General features: G+C 55.0%; 1 protein-coding gene across 3 annotated transcripts in view; it reads left to right on the top strand.

Annotated features, from left to right (window-relative positions):
• CDK18 (cyclin dependent kinase 18) overlaps positions 1-23,115 on the top strand; it is a 23,738-nt gene extending 623 nt beyond the window's left edge. Inside the window, exons 1-17 of one of the 3 annotated variants that reach the window (XM_042833542.1) lie at positions 2,856-3,088; positions 5,654-5,723; positions 12,057-12,193; positions 15,753-15,898; positions 16,005-16,130; positions 17,193-17,249; positions 17,450-17,564; positions 17,669-17,763; positions 17,845-17,907; positions 18,015-18,138; positions 18,406-18,526; positions 18,773-18,870; positions 19,059-19,164; positions 19,411-19,453; positions 19,661-19,751; positions 19,993-20,070; positions 20,214-23,115. In XM_042833542.1, the coding sequence (XP_042689476.1) occupies positions 12,070-12,193; positions 15,753-15,898; positions 16,005-16,130; positions 17,193-17,249; positions 17,450-17,564; positions 17,669-17,763; positions 17,845-17,907; positions 18,015-18,138; positions 18,406-18,526; positions 18,773-18,870; positions 19,059-19,164; positions 19,411-19,453; positions 19,661-19,751; positions 19,993-20,070; positions 20,214-20,248 (1,422 nt within the window). In that variant the 5' untranslated portion in view covers positions 2,856-3,088; positions 5,654-5,723; positions 12,057-12,069 and the 3' untranslated portion in view covers positions 20,249-23,115. Of the gene's footprint in view, positions 1-2,855; positions 3,089-5,454; positions 5,724-12,056; positions 12,194-15,752; positions 15,899-16,004; positions 16,131-17,192; positions 17,250-17,449; positions 17,565-17,668; positions 17,764-17,844; positions 17,908-18,014; positions 18,139-18,405; positions 18,527-18,772; positions 18,871-19,058; positions 19,165-19,410; positions 19,454-19,660; positions 19,752-19,992; positions 20,071-20,213 lie in introns of those variants that run through there. The other 2 variants (XM_042833540.1, XM_042833541.1) reach the window with 2 other exon arrangements.
• The last annotated feature ends 266 nt before the right edge of the window (positions 23,116-23,381 follow it).

Here is a 23,381-nt window from a genome sequence, read left to right as displayed (position 1 = left end):
TGGGCACGCATCCATCCCTCCGGCCAAAAGTTCCCCCAGTGGGCTGAACCGATCGCTCCTTGAGCTGCATTTCTGGGGCTGTCAGAACGAGCCGTGCCTGTTGCTCGGATAAGTTCCTGGGTGTGCAACGCCATCTCCAGCACCACCCCCACCCCCCCCAGCCATAACCGCAGTCAATGTGTGTCTGTGCCGTGCCTGCCCTGTGCCAGTCCACCTTTAAACTGGCTCTTCTCTCTGCAAAAACAGATGCAATGAGCATGCAAGGCTGCTGGGCACGGCTGTGGCATTAACTCTGCAAGCAGCAGTCAGGCCTGGGGCTGTCGTAGGGGTTGTTTTTATTTTGGAGTTTTTTTTTGCACTCTGCATTAGCTAAATGCACAGCAGGAGGTGTGTATGTGTGTGTGCTGGGGGTTGAGAGGGTGCCCAAAGGGAAAGAGGTCTGAACAAGCAGAGGGCAGAGAGCTGTGCCTGTGGATGAGATACAGAAAAGAAAATGCCTCTTCCAGGACCCTCTTCCTGCAAGGAAATAGGCTCCAATTACCTCCTGCTTGGTAAAGGGGCAGTGTGTAGAGCTTTGGTGTGTGCTCACACAGAGCTGGAATGGGGTAAGTGCACGTGGAGTTTTGCCTGTGGCCTCACATGGTGGTGATGGGGCATCTGGGTCACCCCGTCAGCACTGGTTCCTGTGATCCTGAAAAGATTTCCTTGATGCAAACACCAAACCATGCATCCTTTCCTCCCAGGAGTAGATGCAGGCTTGTCAGTGGGATGCGATGTGCTCTTGGTGCAAGAAAAGGAGCAGAGGCAGGAACAGAAGTTGGGAACCTCTGAGTTCATCCTCTCTGAACTGCTTGAAAAAGAGAAGGAATGCTGTGGCTAAAGAGCGGCGCTCCAGCAGTCTGCCTCTGCCCTTGGACCCATCCCTGCATCCCCACGTCTGAGTTCACCATCTGTTAACACTTGACCTTGCTTTGTTCTCACAGCTTTGCTCCCCAAGCTGTGTAAAGCCCTGGGATGGTGGCAGAGACGGGCATGGAAGCAGGAAAACACTTGTTTCAGTGCTGGGAGGGCCCCTTGCACCAAAACAAGCACTCTTTGTGGTCCCTTGAATGGACCCTTCAGACAGGCAGTGCTGAGCAGTGACAAAGAGCAAAGTGGTGGTGTCACATATTCATGCATTACAGGTGACTGAAATGCAGCAGGCGTGCCCTGCTGTTCTGAATCTGCAGCTCCTGCTTTTCGTACCCGTTTATTGCCGTGGTTCTGCGTTGCTCATCATAGCTGGGCACGGAGATGGGTTCTGCTTTCTGGTGCTGCCGCTGTCAATGGGCAAGATAGATGACAACAGCTTCATTTTGCATCTGGGAGAAGTGGAGAGGCGAAATGATTTGCTCCAGGTGCTGCAGAATTTTGCTCTGAGTCCATGAGCATCCCTCCTTTGCTCCCTTGACTGAGGGAGGCAGAAACTTGTGTATTTGCCTCATGTATGCATTCAAACATCACTGCTGCAGTTTCCACTGAAATTATCCCTTAAGCCTGGGCTGCTGGAGAGAAATCACTGCCTAGCCATTCCTTGTAAACCCTGAGACATTCCTCTGGCTTCCTCACAGAGCTGAGGTTTGGGCCAGGAGCTTTGAGAACCTCCAGAAAACCTGGGACACGTGTTTGGAGTCGTGTCCAAATAACCAGAGGAGTTTCCAGGAGGGTTTATGCACTGTAAAGGCCTCCCACGTTCTCATTCCATGCTCAGGAGAGCTGAGGCGAAGCAGCATCTCCCTGGCATTGGCAGCAGGGCAGGGGTCCCTGGGCCAGCTGCAGACTTTGGAGTGAGTTTTGCTGTGGGTAATTGGTGCACTGCAACTCCGAGAGGTCAATCACTTCTGCCACTGCTGCACAGCACAGGCTCAGTTTACGTCCATACAGGCAGAAAAACAAAAGGTCTGTGCTTCCAGGGGCCCCTGCTTGCAGCAGGCTCTGCCCATGCAGGGTTATGCAGGATTTGCTTTTCTCCCACTTAACTCACTTCTGTTTGTAGAGGGAAAACCGACAGCAGAGAGAGCAGAGAGAGCGACCTGTTGATTAATGCAGCCCAGATTACAATCTGGCCAACAATTAACTTTGCAGAGTCGAACTGTAATCAGACGAAGCATCTTTTGCTCTCTGTCTAATCGAGGTTTCTTTTCAGGTAGCATTGTGCCTGCAGCCAGTGCTGCTCATCTGGTTGTTTGCTCAGCCTCTTGCAATCCTGTGCTGCTTTGTCTGGCCTGCGTGGCTCAGCCAGGAGCAGTGAAGGGCTAAAATTGTTTTCAAGCCACAGAGCAGAGCCTGCAGAGATGGCTGTGGGTTCGTCTGTGCAGCTGACGCGGCTTCAGCATCTCATCTCCCCTGTTCTTTCTCTGCCTCTCTCCTTTGTGAGGCTTAGCCATGCTTTATCTGCAGTCACAACCAGAGAGCTGTGTTCTCTTACCTTCTGGGTTTTCTCACTGCGTTAGGAATGAGCTCCAAGCCACCACAGCTAAGAGCAGATCTTTGCAGGCAGCCCAAGTTCTCCCCATTCTTGCAGCGAAATGCCCACAGATCTCAGCCCCACTGATCCACCTGAGCAGCAGCTGGGCTCTTGTTAACATTCCCTCTTGTGCTGGATGTGTAATGACCCATGGTTTTAAGAGTGCAGGCTGTGATGTGGGAGGGAGCTCCAGGCTTTGGGGTTGGAGTTGTTGGAGTTGGCTGTGTTCCTATGCCCCCATTTGACGCCAGGCTCTGCCCATGCCATGCTGGGAGGATAAATAGCTCAGAAGTGCTCCTGCTGTGGAACTGGGGGCTGTTTGACCTGCTGTTTTCCAAGATTAATGCTCACTGCTTTTTTTGGGAACCAGATCCCCCAGGGCAGCTCAGGTAGAGGTGTTTCAGAGCATCTCTGGCTGCACACACTGCGTTGAGCCCCATGCTGTTCTTCCCTTGTATCTCCCCTTGCAGACTGAAACCGAGGGCATTCTGAAGCAGAGGCTATTTCTCATTGCTGCCTTTTGCACCCTTGATCCTCGGGGCCAACGTAATGAAAATCATATATTATCCAAGGAGCAAATTGGTGAGGCAGTGCTGTTGGTGCCTGGTACTGTGGGAACGTGCAGGGCTTTGCTGCTTGTGGTGCAGAGAGGAGGAAGTAAACCAGGATGGAGAGGGGTGAGATTTGCTGCCCTGTCCTCAGTGCATGGGGAAGAGATGCTATCTTTGTTCGATCCATTGAATTATTGGATAAGTGCTAACCTTTGCTGGAACCACTCAGGGCTGTGATTTATGAGCCCTATTGGGTGTAGCTTCAAACCCCTCGGTGTCTCCATCTCCCCCTCTTCTCCCCAGCACTGTCTGCTCCTGAACTGTGCTGCTGAGCATCTCAGTCTCATACATGTGGTGTACGAATGGGAGCCTGAGCTCTGCACCTGTGAAAATGTACATGCATCAAGATCCACCTGGGGGGTGTTTTTCTGGCATGGAACATCACCTGGAGGTTGGATTTATGGCATGGCTTGAAATGTTTGGAGGAATGACTCACAGGCTGTCAGATCATGCAGTGCTGGAGCAAATGCCACCAGTGTGCAGGTGCTGGAGGTGGAGATCCTGCTAGCAGTGGTGCTTTGGATCCTTTCAGTGTTGCAGGCTCTATAGCTGGTTTGAAGGGCGCTGCAGCAGCGGAGGTGACCTCTTTTCACCCAGGAAATGTCCTCCCGTTGCATCTGCCCCAGTCGGGAGGTTAAACTCCTCTCTGCCATGCTTCACCAAGCACTCAAGTGGTGCAAATCAGCACTGATTGCTGAAGTCAGCCCTCAGCAGCACAGTGCATGGCCCTTCTGTCATCGAGCATCACAAATCCCCTCACGTTTCATAGCAGGGTTGAACTCTTAGGTGAGTCCTGCCCCAGCCCCATCCCTCTCATCCCCATCCATGGGGTAATGGCCAAATCCACAGCACAGCTGGTGGTGAAGTGCATGGCTGTCCTGCTGCAGGCAGCAGTCGGAGAGGTGAGAACTGCCCCTGTGTTACTGTGGGCTGAAAAACCTTTCTGGCATCCGTGCCTCAAATTGAAGCAGTGATTAAAGCTGTAAGGAAATCTGCATTCAGCCTAAGGCACGTCGTGCTCCTTCTGCTACGGATGTTCCCAAGGGCTGGTCAGCTTGTAATTATTAACTAATTACTGCAGAATAATCACAGTGCCACAGCACGTAGGAGGTACAGGCAGTGTGGAACACGCTGTGTCTCACAAATCCCAGCCCTTTCTCATCTGTCCTTTGTATTTTGCCCATATCATGGGGTGGTATCTGATGGCAGCAGTGCAATGCAGCGAGGTGGCCTGTGGCTGCAGCTTGGTGGTGGCATTTGGGGGACTGAAGGGCAGTGTTCCCTCTGCAGGAGAGCAGCCGTGGCCACGAGGAGGGCTTCCTTGGCAGGATCCTGCTTGGAGGTGACCGCATCCAAAGGCAGATCACAGGCTTGCCCCTACAGTGAGAGCACTGATGTTGTGTGTTGTGGCAGCAGCCACAGGAGGGAAATGAGCAGCCCTGGGGATGAAAGGCTCTGTGTGTCCCAGCAGCAGGTTGGGGGCAGGTTGCTGGTGGTGTCACACCGTGGGGACTGCCCATGGTGGCACATGTCCCGAGCAGAGCTGCACATCCTTTGGGGTCCCATCAGACCCAGGGAACCATGCAGAGCCTGTGGCACTCCTCCCTATTGATGGGGCCACGGGCCAGCACAGCACTGGTGCTTTCCCCTTTTTAGAAGAAGAGCAGAGTCTGGAATGCTGCTTATCACAAGGAAACCTCAGCAGAGCCACGCTGTGCTGCAGGCACTTCCATCCCAGGGTTGCTTCCAGCTGCCCTGCTCCAAAGAGCCACAAGGTTTGCTTTTCCACTTGTTTTATCACTGATTCGAGGCAGAAAACTTCTCTGTGTGGGTCTGAGTGCTTCTCAGCATCGAGAGCTGCTGCTGTGCCCATAGCACAGGGTCGTGGGCATTTCCTATGTGCAAGAAGTGCAAAGGTCCAATGGAGCCCCTTCAGTTCCACGAGAACACAGCACCGTAACTGCAGGAGAAAGCACGTTTTTATCAAGTACCATTAGCAGCATGTGTTCTATTTAAATCCTTAATCCCTTCCAATCCCTCCTTATTAACGATTAATTGTGCAACTAATCGCGCTATGATAGCAGGGTGCGGGCGCAGGTTGTTGTTGTGCACACTGCAATGTGAAGGAGGTAAGAATCCAGCTGTGCACTCAGCTTGGCTCATGTGCGGGCCAGACCTCCTTTCCTGTCCCTTCAGCTCTCAGAGTTATGATCCTTTCTTATCTCGAAGCTTATCAGCTCGTGGGGCAGGAGAGGAACAGAACCGAATGCAGCCAGTGAGCTTTGAACACTGCTGGGCTTCATCCCGCTGAGCACGGAGTCCCCTTGGCTCAGTGCCTGAGCACCACGTGCATCTGTGGACGTGGTTTGACGGGGGGCTAAACCAGAATTGTTTCAGGATGTGCTCCCATGGCCCCCTCCCTGCACTCGGTGCTTGCAGCACCCATCTCTGCCCAGCAGCATCCAAGCAATGGGTCCGGCTGTGTGTTTTTTCCTTCACGAGGTCCCTCCCTCCTTCGTTCCCTTGATCTCTGCAGGGCTCTGTTATCTCCCCCACTTCCCAAGGCTGCTGCAGGAATGCTCAGAGCTCACAAGGACACCGGAGCGGTGAGTCTGTGGGAGAACAGCCGTGCTTTGGAAGTGGGGCAGGGAGTGAGGAGATGGATGGGAGTGAGAAGATGGGGCTGGAAAAAAGAGAACCGTTCAGGGTGTTGAAACCTACCGACTCCATTGCTCTGCCTGCCGTGCTGATGGTGACACTGTGACTTTCAGGGCGCCGTGCTGGGGCTTGGCTTGCCAAAGCAGACGTTATTTACAGTTTAACAAGGAACAAGGTTTATCTGAACAGCGTGTGCTCGCCGAGTTCCCAGATAGGCATGAAATGTTGCCCTCCATAGGGAAGTGAGCAGAAAGCTGCGGGCACCAGGGCGTGCTTAATCTATTTCTATCTATGCCTGGGATGCGGGCAGGTCCGGGTTGGGTTTAATGGGATCGTGTCATGGTGGTGGGAAGGTTCCTCCAGGAGGTGCAGAAGGACAGTGGGTTCCTGCGGGGCAGCACTTGAGTGGAGCAGGAGCTCTGCACGCCTCGCCTTGGGATGCTCAGTGCTTCCGTGCTATTCCTGCCCTCTGCATGGCCTCAATGCTGGTTTTCATGCTGTTGCCCAACCCCGGGCTCTTTGCAAAGTGGAAATGCTTTGTGTGCAGAAATCGGGAGCTCTCGTATCAGCACAGAGATCTGAGAAGCAGAGGGGTGAAAGGGGCACTTGGCTCCCTCCAAGCAAAAGCTAAATGTTGAAACAGGGAGAGAGCATCAGGGTGAGAAATGCATGCACACGTGTGTGCAAAGCCCTCCAAGGTGCACAACAGGTTTAAGATTAAATAGCAGCTTAGTGCAGCCCTTGGCAGGAAGGGGACTTGCCATGTTTGCTCACTACCTTGCTATCATGTGACCATCCCAGAGCTTTAAATAAAACAGATTTGCAAAGAGTTTTATGTGCCTAATGCTGAGCCGTGGCACTGCTGCTTCAGAGTGTGGTCCTGGGGGGGGAACCCAGCTCAGAGCTGTGCTGGAGTGGGGAGAAATAGGTCAGGAGCACCGTCTGCATGCACTTCTTTCTCTGTTGCTGCACAAAGATCTGTGTGAGTGCAGCAGGGAGCTGCTTCATTAGTGCCAGGGAGCTCCTGGGTCTGAGTTTGCCACGGTCGGAAGGAGCCTTAATCCCTCCGAAGCTGTTTGCACAGTCCCTGCAGCTCCTCCTCCCATTGCTGGGTGGGCAGAAAGTGCCTGACCGGATGCTGGAGGCATGCAGAGGGGTGCAGCTATCTGCAGCAGGTGAGGGCTGGGCTGTTTGGCAATGCAATGTGTTGGAGCAGAGCAGAGCTCCTGGAAAACGCGTGGCAAAGGGCTGAGCTGTGCGTTGCTTTGGGCGCTGGTGGTGCTTCTTAGAAACGCTGCGCTTCTGTTTGTGTTCAAGCCGTTTCTCTGGGAAGAGAGATCCTGTGACAGCATGGGCCCTTTGCATGGCTTTTTGCAGGGATCCGACCCTTCCTTCAGCCCTCCACCTATTTGTTGCTGCTCCTTTCTGTCCCCCCTTCCCTCCCCGTTTCTCCTTGTGCCAGAGGTGGCCGCATTTCTCAAATTCCACGCGGTTATCGGGTGTGCAGGGTGTGTTTGCTGCTTCCCTAAATAACCCCTCTCAGAATGCTTGCAGCCATTCCCTGCACAGCTGCAGGGGCAGCAGCTCTGAGCCCCCTCCCCAGTGCCTTCGTCCGAGGTGGATGAGGCCGTGGGTCATGGGAAGGAAGCTGCAGTGTTCTCTGTTAGGCAGGGAAGGCTTCCCCTGTTCCCCTGTGCTGCTTTCCAGGAGCTCTGGGAGTTGTGTGTGGGCTGAGAAAGGAGGGAAAGCTCTAATTAAGGAAGAAGAGGGGGAAAAAAAGAAGAAGAGAATAAGGAAATGGTAATTAAGAAGCCAGCAGACCCTATGCACCCTTTGGGGAGGGAATGCAGGTGTGCCCTAATGCAAGGGATCTTCTCCCATAGGGTTCCTCAGAAGCTTGGTGCTCCCTGAGCATCCTTCACCCCCAGGGTCTGTGCCCTTTTTCCATGTCCATGCTGTGCATCTTGTGCTCCTGAAGGGCTGAATGGAGAAACAGAGTCACAGAAGATGGGGGAGGATAACTCAATACCCTGCAGCAGCGCTCGGTCTGTCGGAGCATGGGATGTGCTGATCTGTGGGGCAGGGGCAGTACCATAGGGCTGCTGGCACCTTCCAACACAGCGAGAGCATTGAGATGCTGCAGTGCACGCAGGCCACTGGCACTCTGTTGTGGCTGCAGCCCAATGCTGGACACTGCTCTCAGGTTTTTCTCCAGCAAGGAATAAACACGCAGTGTTTTGTGGCAGCTGGAATAATGTGGGTTGTTCTGGTGCCTTCCTGGGAGCTGCCCTGATCTCACCACGGGCCGGGCAGAGCTGAGAGCATCACGCAGGGCTGTGGTGTGGCAGGAGTGGAACAAACCCCTCTGTGTGCCCTCATTACTGGGCTCCTTGTTGGGATGGAGACAAATGGGAGTGGAGCTGCAAGCAGAGCAGCTTTGCATCCCACAAGAGTCCCATCGCCGAGGAGAAGGGAGGAAGGATGCATCACCATTATTTACACTGAGGGCAAAGCAATGCACGCTGTGAGCTGGATTGGAAGCCAGTCTTGTGCATTTGCTGCAGGATCATTTCTCCTCCCAAATCTCCTTTGAGAAGAGAGGACAGAAAACTCCTGGCTGCCGTCATCGCATTCCTGGTGCTCTGCATTTCTTGTATTGGCTTCTGTGATTACAGGAGAGGAAAAGATTGCAGCACAAGGGTGGATGGATGAACTCCCTGGGGACCCAAAGCTCCATTTCCAATTCTGTCCAGCACAGTCGCTGCTGTGGGATGATGGCTGTGCTGCTTGCTGCAGGGCTGCTGCAGGCTGGTAGGAACTGATTGTGCTTCCCTCCTGCAGGACCACCACCTCCTGGTGCAGGGCTTTGCTCCCTGCATGGGGGAAGGGAAATGTTGGAGCTCCACATAACAGAGCTCAGCAGCAGGGAGGAGCTGGGAGCTCTGTGTGATGGGCAGGGACTGCTGCCTGTCCCAGGGTGCAGGGCTGTGCTGGCCCCTGGAGCAGTAAATAAAGGATTTGGGCTGTGCTCTGCTCTGCAGCATCTGCTGTAGGGTGGGAGCAGCCGGGAGAGGATTCCACGCCAACAGCTGAGCAATCCATTAGATGGTGGGGGGCTGCTTTCTTTCCCTGCCCCACTGGATTCCCAGCTGCTGCAAAGCATGCAGCATCACCTTTCTGCATGTCAGCACTGCACTGCATCAGTGCTGACTGTTGCCTTGCTATGTGAGGTAAGGAGGGCCACGTCCTCACCTGGCTCCTGCACACGCTGTCTGCTCAGCCCCATGGCCACGTGTGGCTCTGCATGATAGAGGTGTTTGCTGAGCAAACAGGGCTCTGCCAGCAGAAGTCACCATTTCCCCTAAGTTGTTTCCTTGTTTGTGGAAAGGAATGGTTACTTGCAAGCCCAGCAGTGTGCTGAAGGAGGAAGGAGAGAGCTTCATTTGGAAGCTGTGCCCAAAATACGTGGCTCTGAAGTTGCACAGAGGAGAGCTGAAGAGCTTTGCTGTACAAAGAGAAGCGATCCATGTGTACAGCCCCATCCCCAGTGCCTAGGGGAGCACTTTGCTGAACACATCACTGCAAGTGCAGCAAATACAGCTTTGAAAGCAGTGCTTAAAGAATTGTTCACACCCAGTCTCAGTGACGTGATTCGTTTTCCTGACGGGATGCAGCTTTGGGCCCTTTGAAGTGTTTTAGTTACTATCTGCCTGTGTTACAGCAAATGCAGATCATTCACGCTGCTGGCTTTCATCCTGGCTTTTCTTCCTGGTCAGCTTCCATCCGGGGTGATTTCATTTCTGCCTGTTGATGCCTGAATTCCTTCGTGCTGTTTCAGATCACTGCTCCCCTCCTCGCCCCATCCCAGGGATGGTTGCAGCTCGGGGCTGCTCCAATTCCCGGGTGATTTGAGGCTGTAAAACGAGGGATGTCATTGCTTTGCTTAGCGAGCATTGCCTTCTTGCAGGAAGTCACAAAGTGCCCACACTTCCTTTAGAGCCCTGCTGCCAAAATTGATGGGATGCAGGCAATGGCAACCCGTTCTTCCTTTGAAATCCATAGTGTGGGAAAGGGCCAGGCTGCTCCTGTAGCTGGGTTGCCCTTCTCCTAGGGGAAACACGGTCACAGGTTGTCCCCGGTGGGGGGACAAAGCCACCTCCCATCCCATATGGGGTCAGGGTGCCCTCCTGCCTGCAGGGCTGGGAGCAGGGATGTGGGATGCTGTGCACTGGGGGGAACGCATGCCAACTTTGGGGCACCTCGTGGCCACCCAGGGCAGGGTGAGCTCGACCAAAAGCCCCGCAGCCTCCATCTGTCAAAGCCTTTCCCATGAACCCCATCACCAGATGCCAAGTAGGTCCAGGTGAAGCTGGAAAAAAAGCAGTGCCAATTACGCAGAGCCATAAAGGAGCAGCCCTGCGCATAGCAGGAGACGCAGCCACTGCTATTTTTACCCCACCCTGCTTCCTCTCCGAGGAGGTTTATATTTAGCAGCTGCTGGCAGGGAGGGAAGGATTCGGGGTGATCTGGAGCATCAGTTCATTGCTCAGGTGTTTGTCTTCTAAAGCTTTGCTACCGTTAGAGAAGGACGAGCAGAGAGGGGAGGAGATGGAAAAAGCCATTTCCCTCACCCGCTTCTTCCTCCACCTCCAGGTGGAATATCTGGGTTATTCCCTGTGTTTTCCCTGCTCCTGGAGCTGTGGGTTGTTGTGGTGTTCAGCACTTTCCCCATCCTCCAGGTCTTGCTGTGTGGTGTGTTGTCCTGGCTGTCCCCCTGCCAAGACTTTGTCCCAGTGCTGTGGGCTGATTGCTGTCAGTGGGCATGGAAGGCGTGGTGAAGTGATGGAGGGGCTGCAGCGTCCCTCACTGAGGAGCAGGATCTGTTCTGCCTGGAGGAGATGAGGCTCAGGGGGATCTGGTTGATGTCTACAAGAATCTGAAGGGATGGTGTCAATAGGACAGGGTCAGACTCACCTGTTGGTGGGCTCCAATGAGAAATGGGCACAAACTGAAACATTGGAAGTCCCATCTGAAGGTGAGGTGAATCTGGATCGGGCTGTCCAGAGGGGATGTGGAGTCTCTTTCCTTGGAGATACATCAAAACCGTCGGGATGTGACCCAGGATGATGTGCTGTGCTGAGCAGGGCTTGGGTGATGTGACCTCCATCAGTCCCTTCCAACTTCAGGCCGTGAGAAAAGCATCCTTTGTTAATGCAGCATTCATTAATGTCAGCATCTTGGTCATCAAAGCCACGTCCCTGCAGTGCTGAGAAAACATTTAAATGGCTGATGGATGTGCCTAGCATCCTCCTTGCTCACTTTGCAACTCCGAACAGCCTCACACCTCTCATCCCACCCCCAGCCAAGCAATGCATCCTGCCTTGATTCAGGGCACACTGATCCTTGGGCTGTAGGGTTTTGCATCCCTAAAGGTGTGGAGGAGTGGGGTGGCTGAATCTGAGTGGTCCAGGTGAATCCCAAGGATTTGGGGGAGGAGGCTGTGCCTCGAAGCACTGTTTGCATTGCTGATGGTAATCTTTTAAGCTTTGGGATGCCAGCATGTCAACCCAAGTGTTCCCGTTGCCCTGGCGACGCGATGCATCGGCTCTGCGATGCTGTGTCTGATCGCATCAGTCTGGAATGCAATCACCAGGGTTTGTGCTGACCAGCCTGGGGTGGAGGGGGGCTGGGGGCTGGCAATTGGGCCACCCAGGAGCAGGGGTGCCTGTTTGGTCCCAAGGGCTGAGTTCCCCCTTATTGCCCCCCCCCCAGAGCCCAGCAGGCAGGTTAAGGTTAGGATATGCAAGGAGGGACCTCCCTGTGTTGGGGAGACACTGATGTCTGCAGGTGCATTCTGTTTGCTGGGAGCAGGACTGTGTGTTTCCACCGTGCTACAAAATGCATGGGGGGAGAGCAAGGCTGGTGCTGCAGGGCTGTGTGCTCCCACTGTACGATTCCACCTGGTGCTGTGTGTGAGCCTGAAGCAGGCAAGCAAGGCAGGGATGCCGAGAGCGAGCTGCTCGTGTGGCTGCTCAGTGAGCTGTGCCACGTGTCCCTTAAGGGTTTTCTTCATTTAAGGGTTTTATGGCTTTAATCAGATCTCTGGCTTAAGGAGATCCCGGTGCCTCACATCCCACATCCCAGGATGTGAGTCAGTGGGAGCATGCTGAGCTCGGAGCATCACCCTTTTTTGGGACCCCCCCTGTTGGTCCAGCTCCCCTCAGCACTTTGGGAAGCTTTCTTTTCCCACCCTACAACCACTTCTTTCCCCTTCCCTGCAGGTCAGGAGGTAAAATGAACAAGATGAAAAACTTCAAGCGGAGGTTCTCACTCTCAGTCCCTCGGACGGAGACCATCGAGGAGTCGCTGACGGAGTTCACAGAGCAGTTCAACCAGCTCAACAACCAGAGGAATGAGGGTAAGGGGTTGGAAAAGCAGCCTGGAAAGCTGCTGCCCCACTGCCTGGGCTGCTTACCCCATGGAGGAGTTAAATCTGCTCTGAAGAGAGATTTATACCCGCAGAAGAAAAGGAGGAGGGCAAGGTGTTTGCACAGGGGGATGACACATCTGTGGTCAAGGTGGGGAGTGTGTCAAAGTGGGGGATGTCCTCCCCCTGCTGGACCCACAGCCTTCTCCTGGTGCAGGATTCAAGGCGTCGGGTTCAGAGCAAGGCTGGGCAGGCAGAGAGCTGCAGACAGCAAACCTGGTGGAGCCGGGCTGCATTCCCCCAGGGGGAGCAGAGTGCTGCGGGTTCGAGGCCAAAGTGCCTGCAGTATCACATCGTGTGCTTTGCCACCTCCTCCCAAAGCAGCCCTGACATGGGTTCATGTGTCAGTGCTCTGGGCTCTGCTCAGGACGTGCTGGTGCTTTTTTTTTTCCCCTCGTCCTGCAGCCACAATTGCTGCAAGCAGGGGCTGAGGCCGTGATGTAACTGCCTGGCACTTGTGCCTGCCCCAGCAGGGAGGGATGGGCTCTGCTTCAAAGTGGAGATGCAGAGGCTGATTTGAGCTGCCTTTCCTCTCTCCTGCAGCTCATGCCACTCCTCAGATCCCTGCAGACACCCCAGCTGCCCTCAGCAGCATCACTTCACACCCCTCCCCTCGCACCCCAGCAAACAGCTGGGGCTATAATTAGACTCGAGCCCTTAATTAGACGTGTAGAAGCCGTGGGGATAACATGGTGCAAAGCTCATAAAGCCACGGGTGCTGACAGCTGCTGCTGCTGTTACCCCCTGGGGCTGCTGGGCGCTGGGCTGGCTGAGCCTGGGCTCATTACCTGTGCTGTGCCAGCTGAGCTGCTGGAGAGGCAATTTCCCTCTTCTTCTGCTTTAATGAGCCTTTGGTCACAGTACTTCCTTTGCAAACCATCACGGGCAGCAGCTGCCTGTCCTCTGCCTTTCAGTCTCTCTCCTGAAGGAGGTGGGGAGGAACCAGGGCAAAGCCAAAGTTGGCTGTGCTGGGGCTGAGGGCACTGGGCAGAGGCTGGGCCGGTTGCTGTGATCAGATTGCCCTGCATGGAGCTGGAGATGCAGCAAAGTATGGGAGCCCCCTGCCCACAGCCCCACGTTGGAGCTAAGCCCTCTGCCACAGCCGTGTGCACACTGCTCCTCCCTCCTGGGTGATGTTCCTTGGGATGTAAACACCCCCAAAAGTCATCTCCATGGTGCCCCTAATCTCAGCCATACACCTGACCCATCTCCTGGCTTCTCCCTATGGCCAGGAATGCTTCACCCACAGATCAGCACCAGCATCAGTTTGGGTTTGTTTTGTTTTTCTTTCCTCACCTCACACAGCACCGTGGGAAGCTGTTTTCAGGTTTCTGTTTTCCCTCCAGCATCAGAGCTCATAGGCTGTCAACACTCTTGGGTCACAGCAGCCTCTGCTTGAGTGTCTTCAAGTGTCCCCAGGGATGCAGAGTCCAGGAGATGGGATGCTCCAACAGAGCATGCAGTGCCTCTGGCAATGGGAAAAGATGTGGACTTCCCATGGGTTGATACCTACCTCCTCCACTGGGGTGTGGAGGGGGATCCCCAGCCCTGTGTTCTCCATCCTCCCATTCTCAGGGCCCCACTGCCAGCCATGAGGGCTGGTAAAGGGAGGTTTGGGGAAGCAGAGCCAGCGAATGGAAAAGCAAACAGCTTCCTGGCGTGGGCACATCCTGACCCAGGCAGTGTCACCCTGGGGAGTCCAACGCAGCCACAGGGTGTCGATGTGCCCCCATACTGTCACATACCTCCATTATACCACAGCCTTTCCTTGGGTAGAAGAAGAATCCTGGGCTAAGGAGAGCTCTGGGCAGCATCTGATCCTTGACGAGGGCCTGCACCATTTCTGAGTCTTCAGAGGCCAAACAAGGGCTCATGCAATGGCGTAAATCAGAGCTAAGCCTGGCCATCAGAGCACAGGGATGTAAAGCAGCAATGCTGTGTGGGAGGAAGGAGGATGGATGACCCACGATCCAAGCGCTGCCCTGCCTTGAAACAGCTTTAGGAGGAGAGCTCATGCTTAGCAAAGTAATTAAAAGTTCTGAGCCGTGCAGGCAGCAAAGGATTCTGGCCCTTTTTCCTTGGGAGATCAAAGCTTGTTTTGGCAGAGGCAGTGTTTAAATATATTTATATTAAAAAAAGAAAAAGAAAAAAAAAAAAAAAAAAAGAAGGCAGAAGCAGCTGCCGTGTCTGCGGTCTGCCTTTAATTTGCTTTGATATCCCATGCAGCCTCATTACTTGCAGGGTGTCAGAGCTCACAGTGATCCACACAAAATGCTGAGCAGAATGGAGCAGAGCCCTGCATTTGCACACCTGTGTGCTGCTGCTGCTGGTGGTGGAGGTGGCACTGAGGGTGGCTGCAGACACTGCTCTTATTTGCTGCTCCTGGGGCCAGGCTGCATCCTTGGATGTTGGATCTGTGTGCTTAAGGCCCAGCACAAGTTCACCCAAGCTGTCTCTTAAAGTGGATGAGTTGAACTACGATCATTCTGATGTTGCTTTTTGGTTTTAGTTCAGATGATTTGCTTAGGACAGGAGCAAGGTGAAAAGGGTTGATCTAGCTTAAGTGATCTGTGCTACCTGTGCTTAGTGCAAGGCAGGGTTCTGAGCTGTGCCTGCACAGATGGCCAGAAAGGGACAGGGACCAGAGCCCTGCAATGCTCCTGGGGGAAGGGGTGCTTTGTGCCTCCCTGCCCAACCCTCCAGAACCTCCTGGCACGATTTCAGCTGCTGTCAGCCCCATTGGCATGGGCTGCACCCCTGCTATGGGCATGGGCTGTCTGTAGAGGACACCCCATATCCCTTAGCTCACAGATCCCCTTGTATACAGTGACCGTGGCAGGAAGCTGCATTTTTTCTCAGGTCACTTGCCTGTCACCTCTCATCCATCAGATAAGCAATGAGCAGCCAGATCCCAGCCCTCCTGCAAAAGCCAGCCATCCCCTTCCATCCTCAGCAATGAGATCATCTCTGGCTGCAGAGCACGCGGGGAATGGAAGCCCAAATCTGCATTAGACACAGAGAAGGATGGCCTTCATTCCAGCACTCCCAGTTAGCTCTGCCTCCTCTCAAACGGCCCCTCTGAAAGCAGCCCCTTGTGAATGGGGGAAATGCACTTCCAACCAACCAGCCATTAATTACCCAGTGGGAAGACGTGTGAGCCTCAAGCTGTAGACCAGGGGGAGCTCAGTGCCTCACTTTACTCTATTTGGGTTTTTTTTGCTCCTTTCTGGGTTCCTTAGGCTTGATGTGGCTTCACACATGGAGTCCCATGAGAAGAGTGACTTTCAGAAGCCGCTTTGGTTTTCAAGGGAGCTTCTGTGTTGCTGTGTGTGGCTGAGTGCAGCAGAGGAGCAGGGTGGGAAGGGACTTCCTCATGGCCCTGGAGCATCTCTGGACCTCCCTACCCTTCTCTCTCCCTGTTCCCCAAAGCAAAGCGTTCCGCACCTCTGCTGCCTCCCAGCAGCTCTCCCTTCTTTCTCTTTGTCCTCAGACCTGGCCCAAGGGCACTTGCAGCTGGGACACCTGGGCAGGGACATCGGAGCAGACCCCACGGCCATCTCCTCACCCGACACAGAGGGTCCATCCCCCATGGCCGTGCGTTACCGCAGCAGCACCCAGCGCCGCTTCTCCACAGAGGCAAGTGCTGGGGCGAAGGTCCCGCGGGCGTCACCCCAGTTGCTGCCCCACTGCCATCATCACTCTTCCTTTCCCTGGGTGTTCTCCTCACCTTCCCCCTCTGCAGGATGTCAGCAAACGCCTCTCCCTGCCCATGGACATCCGGCTGCCCCCCGAGTTCCTGCAGAAGCTGCAGATGGAGAGCCCAGAGTTCCCCAAGCCGCTCAGCAGGATGTCACGGCGGGCATCCCTTGTAAGTCACAGCACAGCATCTTGCTTTGTGCATACGAGATGCGTGTGCTGATTGCCACCCAGCCATTGCTTCCCTCTGAGCAAGCTCCCTTGCTCTGAGACACACACAGTGCAAATCCCTTTCTGCACGCTCATTCCCTGTGCATACACACACCTGTGCACGTGCACACATGCACCTTTCCCCATGCTACTCCTACATATGCAAATCCCCAGCCTGCACACTGCTCACCTTGCACACACCTGGCTTCTCTCCCAGTCCTTCACCTTCCAGGGAAGAGGAGGTGGGGAACCTCCCATGGTGCTGCAAGTGCTGGAGCCTCTGCTGATGGAAATGCAAATGTGGATAAATAATGAATTACCCTTTGCATTAATGCTGACGTTTCAGTTTCTTGACTGCAGAGCATCAGCATATGTAGGAGCAAAAACACAGTGCCCTGTTTGCAAATTGCAAAGGCACACATCCTGCTGCCTGGGAGTACACACGGTTACGGTGGTGAGGTCTCAGCAGCACCTTCAGATGTGGCACTCCTGTTTGTGAGGAGGGAAGAGAGGAGAGAATGGCAGGAGCTGCAGTTTGCCTGCTGGCTTTGGGTCCTTCAGTGCTGCTGCCATGGGATGTGAGTGACCCCAAGTGACCGAGGCAATGTCCCTGCAGAGCTGCAGTGTGAGGGATCTGCTAGGAGGGCCTTGCAGTTGTTGCCCATCACTGGGTACAGACAAGCAGGTCTCAGCAATACAGCAATGAGTCCCAGTTCCAAACGGCGAAATGTCTCTTTCACACTTGACTGGAGGAGCACACAGAAGCAAAGGGAGTTGCAGCAAAGGGCAGCACGCAGGGAAGCACTCAAGAAAAGGGCAGGGCTTTGCCACAGGGTCCCATCATGCTGCTCTGACACTCTGGCATCAGCTGCTGCAGTTGGCTGCAATGGTGTTCTGATGGGTGTGCACAGGATCCATGCAGGACGTGATGGATTGTCCCCATAACAATCCCCTCCTGCTGTTCTCCATCCAGCCCAACACTGGTGAGATCCCTCCCAGTGATGTTGTCCTTTTTCTCTTGCAGTCGGATATCGGGTTTGGGAAGCTGGAGACCTATGTTAAGCTGGATAAACTGGGAGAGGTAAGGAGGTGCTGAGACCCCAGCGAGAATTCAAAGGAAGTTGGAAGGATTACGATAAATCACAGAATGGAAATCATGGGCTCCGGCCCTTTAGCTTCCAATGACCCTTCCTGCAGATGTTACAGAGCACATCCCTGTTGTGCCACCCCCACAATGGGGCAGCCACCCGCTCACCCCTCATGTCTTCTCTCTCCCTGCAGGGCACTTATGCCACTGTTTTCAAGGGACGCAGCAAGCTGACAGAAAACCTGGTGGCACTGAAGGAGATCCGCCTGGAGCACGAGGAAGGGGCTCCATGCACCGCTATCCGGGAAGGTGAGGCCTTGAGGGGGGGGGGAGAGGCTTTTCCTATCCCCAGCCCTTGGGGATGTCCCACCTGGCACCCAGCTGTCCCAACCTGCTGCCTCCTGTCCCTGCAGTGTCACTGCTGAAGAACCTCAAGCACGCCAACATCGTGACCCTGCATGACATCATCCACACGGAGCGCTCCCTCACGCTGGTCTTCGAGTACCTGGTGCGTTGGAGAGATGCTGGGGTTCTGACTGGGGAGAGGGGAGGGAGGGAACTGGAGGCTGATGGATGCTCCTCGTTGCAGGAAAACGACCTCAAGCAGTACCTGGATAACTGTGGGAACCTGATGAGCGTGCACAATGTGAAGGTGAGTCGGGCCTGGCCGTCCCTATGGGCTTTGTGGGGTCTCCCCTGGCCCTGTGTTCTTAAGACAGCATCGTGGTACCCACTGCCCACCCCCTGTGCCCCCCCCAGATCTTCATGTTCCAACTGCTGCGTGGCCTGTCCTACTGTCATGGGAGGAAGATCCTACACCGAGACCTCAAACCTCAGAACCTGCTCATCAATGAGAGAGGGGAGCTTAAACTGGCCGACTTTGGTACGTGGGGTGGGGAGGGCAGAGCACTCATGGTCCCATTGGGCAAACACAAGGGCTTCGCTGCCCATGGGGCGGGGAGGGGGACCCCATAAGCAGCCTGGGACATCGTTCTCCAGCAGTGATTTTTAATGTGCTGGGGTTGCATGGCTGTTTTCTACCCGATTGCGAGCATCTCTGCACAGTGCTGTCCCATCCCTGAGCCTGTGCCCTGGGGAGGATGCAGCACTGCAGGAAGGTGCAGCTTCACATCCCTCCCTCCACCTCCAGGCCTCGCCAGAGCCAAGTCGGTGCCTACCAAAACGTATTCCAACGAGGTGGTCACTCTGTGGTACCGACCCCCCGACGTCCTGCTGGGATCCACCGAGTATTCCACCCCCATCGACATGTGGTGAGGCTGAGCGGGGCGGTGGGTTGGGTGTTCCCGTCCATCCCATGGGATGGCGCTGCTCACACCGTGGGCGCCGGGTTCTCCACGGCTTGTTCTCTGCGTCCTCTGCGGTTCCATCTCTTCAGAGCCGGGTGGACGGGCACAGATCCGCATCCTGGAGCCCATTTCCCCCTGCCCTGCCGCGGGGGGTGGTGCGTCCCACGACTTTCCCCTCTCTCTGATGCCGCTTTTCCACCGCTGCCGTAGGGGCGTGGGATGCATCCACTACGAGATGGTCACCGGACGGCCCATGTTCCCCGGTTCTACGGTGAAGGAGGAGTTGCATCTCATCTTCCGGCTGTTGGGTGAGCGTGCTGCCGTGCCCCGAGCGCCCGCGGGAGGGCAGCGGTGACAAAGCAGAGCGCTGCGCTCCGGGACCGAGCGCTGAGCGCGGCGTTGCCGCGTGTGTCCCCTGTAAGGAGCAGCGCTGGGATGGTGAAGCTGTTGTTCCCGCAGCCGGTGACCACGTTCCACTTTCCTCCCTCCTTCCCAGGAACGCCGACAGAAGATACCTGGCCGGGGATAACGTCCAACGAGGAGTTCAGGGCGTACAACTTCACGCAGTACCGAGCGCAGCCGTTAATCAATCACGCCCCGAGGTATGCCCCCTCCCTCCCTCCCTCCCTCCCCCCTCCCCGCCCCCCAGCACAGATCCGGAGGCATAGGGCAGCCTGGCACTGCTCCGAAATGGGAGCCGGGGGCACTGGGTTCATCTGCTGGATGTGATGCTGAGCACAGCTGTGTGGGGGAGGTCCCAGTTCTCTGCACACCTTTGCCTTTTGTTGATGATTGCAACGGCCCCCAGGTGTGACAGTGCTCCAGTTTGTATTTCTTTCTTTTCTCAGGTTGGACTCGGATGGCATTGACTTGCTGATGAACCTCCTCCTGGTAAGCAACAGCGAGGTACTGGTGGATGGCAGAGGGGTGCATTGCGCTCACCCTGATTTTGGGGGCAGGGAGAGGGGCTGTGACTGCAGCATAAGCCCTATCCACACAGCTGCTGGCCCAAACCCACTGATGGGGTCCCAGCTGTGCACTTTGGTGTGAGCAGGCACTGCAGACTGGGTAATTGCCTTTCTCTGGGCCTTTGTGCAGTATGAAGCCAAGAGCCGGATTTCAGCAGAGGTGGCCCTGCGGCATCCCTACTTCAAAAGCCTGGGGGAGCGGGTGCACCTCCTGCCTGACAGTAAGTGTGCATGGCCCCCTCACCTGGGGGCATGGAGCAGCATTGCAGTGCAGCCCGAGGGCACAGCCAGCTCTGTGGTTGCTGCTTGCCTTTGCTTGAGGGCTCCTGCAGCAGGGTGGGGGGGAGAGCAAGGAAAAACTTGGGGCAGGCTGGTGTAGAGCAAGAGGAACGCAGTGCTGCGCTGCCATCCCTGCTGGCGGTGGCTCGGCCAACTGACCTGGCTCTCTGTCTGCTCTCCCAGATGTCTCCATCTTCTCTCTGAAGGAGATCCAACTTCAGAAGGACCCTGGCTACCGAGGCTCAGCGTTTCAGCAGTCAGGTAGGATGGGGGCAGCGTGCTCTCTGTGTGGTGCCATGGATCCTGCTGGCACCTCTGGGTACCCACACAGGGAAAATCCGGACCTGCCCTGTGCTTCAGTCCCTGTCTCACCTATCTGACCCATCTCTCTCTCTCTTCCTCAGCTCGGGGGAAGAACAGGAGGCAGAGTATATTTTAAACCCGGACCTCATGTTCCCTTTGTCACCATGGAGATCAGTGCACTGAGAAAGGAGACGGCGGTGCGCTCCTACCCGCCCCACCGCGTCGCTCAGCCCAGCAGGACGGAGCTGATGGCTCTCCCCACATCCCCCAGCAGCTGGTGGCAATGGACCTGTGACCTTTTTCCCCTCTCGTTCTCATGTTGTTCCTATCAGCTGCCACCCCTTGTGCAGCTGTTGCACAACCCTCCTAGGAGCAGGGTCCTGCTCTGCGCTGGGGGAGCTGCTCGCTGCCTGTGGGGTTGAGCTGGGTGCAGGGAGGCTGTGAGAGCACAGGTTGGGGTCTGTGAAGCAGGAGCTGTGGCTGCATTGCATTCAGCCCAGGCAGGCAACATCCCACTGCTCAGACAGCCTGCGTGCAGCCCCATCCCACTGAGAGCTGGGCATCCCCCAGCCTGGCACCAGAGGACTGCTGCTGGAGCACCAGCCCTGGGGCAACCCTCCCTGCTGTGCCATTGCTTCTGCCTCTGTAACACCTTCATCTCTGCCCATTGTTGGTACCTGAATCCTGATGAGGGCGGAGCGACCTCACTCACCATCCCCTCTTCTTGCCACCGTTGCGTTCCCCAGTTCTGATGCCATCACAAGACGTGGGACGTGATTCCCAGAGTGATTCCCAGCTGTTCACAGGAGCCTACAGCTGAACAGAGCCCTGCAGCATCACTGCACCCCAATGCTTCGCACTCACCGCAGTGCATTCCCCACCTGGAGGACGGGGGAGAGGTGCCAAACCTCCCCAGCTCAGCTGCAGGGATCAGAAATAGAGCCACAGAACAGCAAACCAGCCCTCCCCACGTGTAGCCAACATCACACCAAGCAGCCCTGGCTCAGACCCACGCCGCAGGACCGAGGGGCACACTGTGCTGCCAAGGGCTGCTCCTGAGGCATTTTAACTGGACCTTGCCAAAGCACTCGATGGAGGATGTGCCGATGTCCCAACCTGCCAGCATCCCAGGACAAGCAGTGCTCAGGGGACACTAACTGTGCCCACACCGCTGTTTCTCCGTGGAGAGGAATTGGAACTCTGTTTTCCCCCTGCAAATGCAAAGCTGGAGGAGAAAAGGAGGAGAGCCCAGGGTTCTCCAGCGCTCAGTGCACCGCACTCTGCGCTCCTCCTGTCAGCCCAAAGCTGTTAACTTGGGTTTGTCCTAGACAAGCATCCAGACGTCTGCATTGTTTGAGGTTTGCCCATCCCTGCTCGGTTCCTTTCTCAGTATGTCCAGCATACAGCAGGCTGAATAGTTCATTAATTGTTTCCATTTGATAGGGAAGAGCATGAAGAGCCATCAGCCACCAGTGATGCAATGATGTGAGGGTTGGGCTGCGCCTGGTTCCCTGCACCCTGCTTGGGCTGCACAAGGCTTTTCAGCAGTGGGGTTTACAAAAGGAAGTGCTGAGCTCATGTTGTCACCTTTCCTTTTGTTAAGGTGTTTACATTGGGATTTTTCTGGGCACGATAGGGATTTGTGGTGCTTCCCAAGGCACCAAGGGCACGGATCTGGGCAAGTCCTGCTCTTGGGAAGCCCTGACAGGACGTGCATGACCTGTTCTGGCTTTACCAGCCCCGTGCCCTGAGGCTGTCATGGGCACAAAGCGTGCCAGGGCACAGGAAGCTTTGCTGATCCTTCAATGGGAGGGCAAGGCAGAGCTGTGGGACACGGGGCTCTGCTCACTGCTGCTTGGCAGAACCCTTGGGAACCAATGTCCCCATTGGGAACCAGTGTCCCCATGGGGCAGACATCTCCAGGGTGCAGCAAGGTGACCCACAGAACAGTGAGCACGCAGACAGCTCTGCTTTATCTGCAATCAGATAAGGAAGACAAAGAGTCTGCTGGCTGCTGTTTGCTCTTTCACAGCCTTTGCCTTTCCTTCTCCAAGACAGGAGATCTTTGTGTGGAGGCACTATTATTTATTTGCCCCGTGCATGACCAGCAGGCTGCGTTTCAGATAACCCCTTTTGTTCTGCTGCTTTTCATGGGTATTGGATTCCTATTCAGGAGGGTGATAAAGTGCATAAATATTTGGTGCCCCGTTGAGCAAGCTGTGATGTGTGCACTGCTGCTGTGCGTCCCGATGCCGAGAGAGGGAGGTCAGCAAAGTCCCCCCCCCTGCACAGGGTCAGCATCCCATGAGGGTGTGGGGTCTGTATGGTTTTAGGTCAGCATCTCACCACGTTGCAGGCTCCATATGGGTCCAGATCAGCATCCCACAAGAGTACGAGGTCCATATGGGTTCCTGAGGACTGCAACCCCCCAGTGCTGGGGATGGAGACACACAGTGAGCTCCCAGCTCTGCCGAGTGCTGGAGCACCAGCTGCTCAAAGCAGCGCTGATGAAAACACTGCAAATGTCTGTGGCTTTCTGGAATTTATTTTCTTTTCCATTTTGTGGCACCCAGCGTGGTTTGGGAGCTGTTGTTTTGTCTTCCAGGCATTATTTTCTTGCATTTTTTTTTTATTTTTTCCTACCAGTTCTGCCTGCACACTGGGGAAAGGCTGCATTGCTTTGTGCACTCAGCAGCTCCGGTCTGCGCACCGCTCCTGCTGTGGTTTTGTGTTTCCATCAGTCAGAATTGAGGGCAGCACCCCTCACTGCAGTACAGGTGGGATGCATCACAGGAACAGCTTCAGCCCCATGTCCTGCAGCAGGAAAACGTGTCCCAGAGTGCTCAGGTTCCCACTGTGAGCATCCCCTGGTGTGCACCGTGCGCAGGATCCTGATGGCCGTTGGATGAATGGAAGATGTGTTTCAAAAGGAGTGTTTTTAAAAGGTTTATTCAAAAACAAAAGCAATTTGTTTGTTTGTTTTATATGTATATATATAGAGAGAGAGGAAGAAGTTGTTGGTTTTTTTTTCTGGAATAAATGGAAAGGTGCAAAGCAAAAAGGAATAAAAGGCTGCGCCCATCGATCAACCACGTGTGTGTTTCATACAAAGACTTCAGTCGTTGCACGTCAGCTGTAGCATGGGCCATCCTGAGGCTGTGCTTCTGTTCCAGCCGTGCTGTGAGCGCTCCGCAGCCAAAACTGGGCAATGAGCTGTGTTGCCTGTGGGGTGTTTGGATGCGATGTGATTTTGCTCTCTTCTGTTTGGG

This window comes from Centrocercus urophasianus, unplaced genomic scaffold (assembly GCF_019232065.1).
Source record: "Centrocercus urophasianus isolate 14NV4802_14NV808 unplaced genomic scaffold, USGS_Curo_1.0 seq_42, whole genome shotgun sequence".
NCBI lineage: Eukaryota > Metazoa > Chordata > Aves > Galliformes > Phasianidae > Centrocercus > Centrocercus urophasianus.
This window is presented reverse-complemented; position numbering and strand designations above follow the sequence as displayed.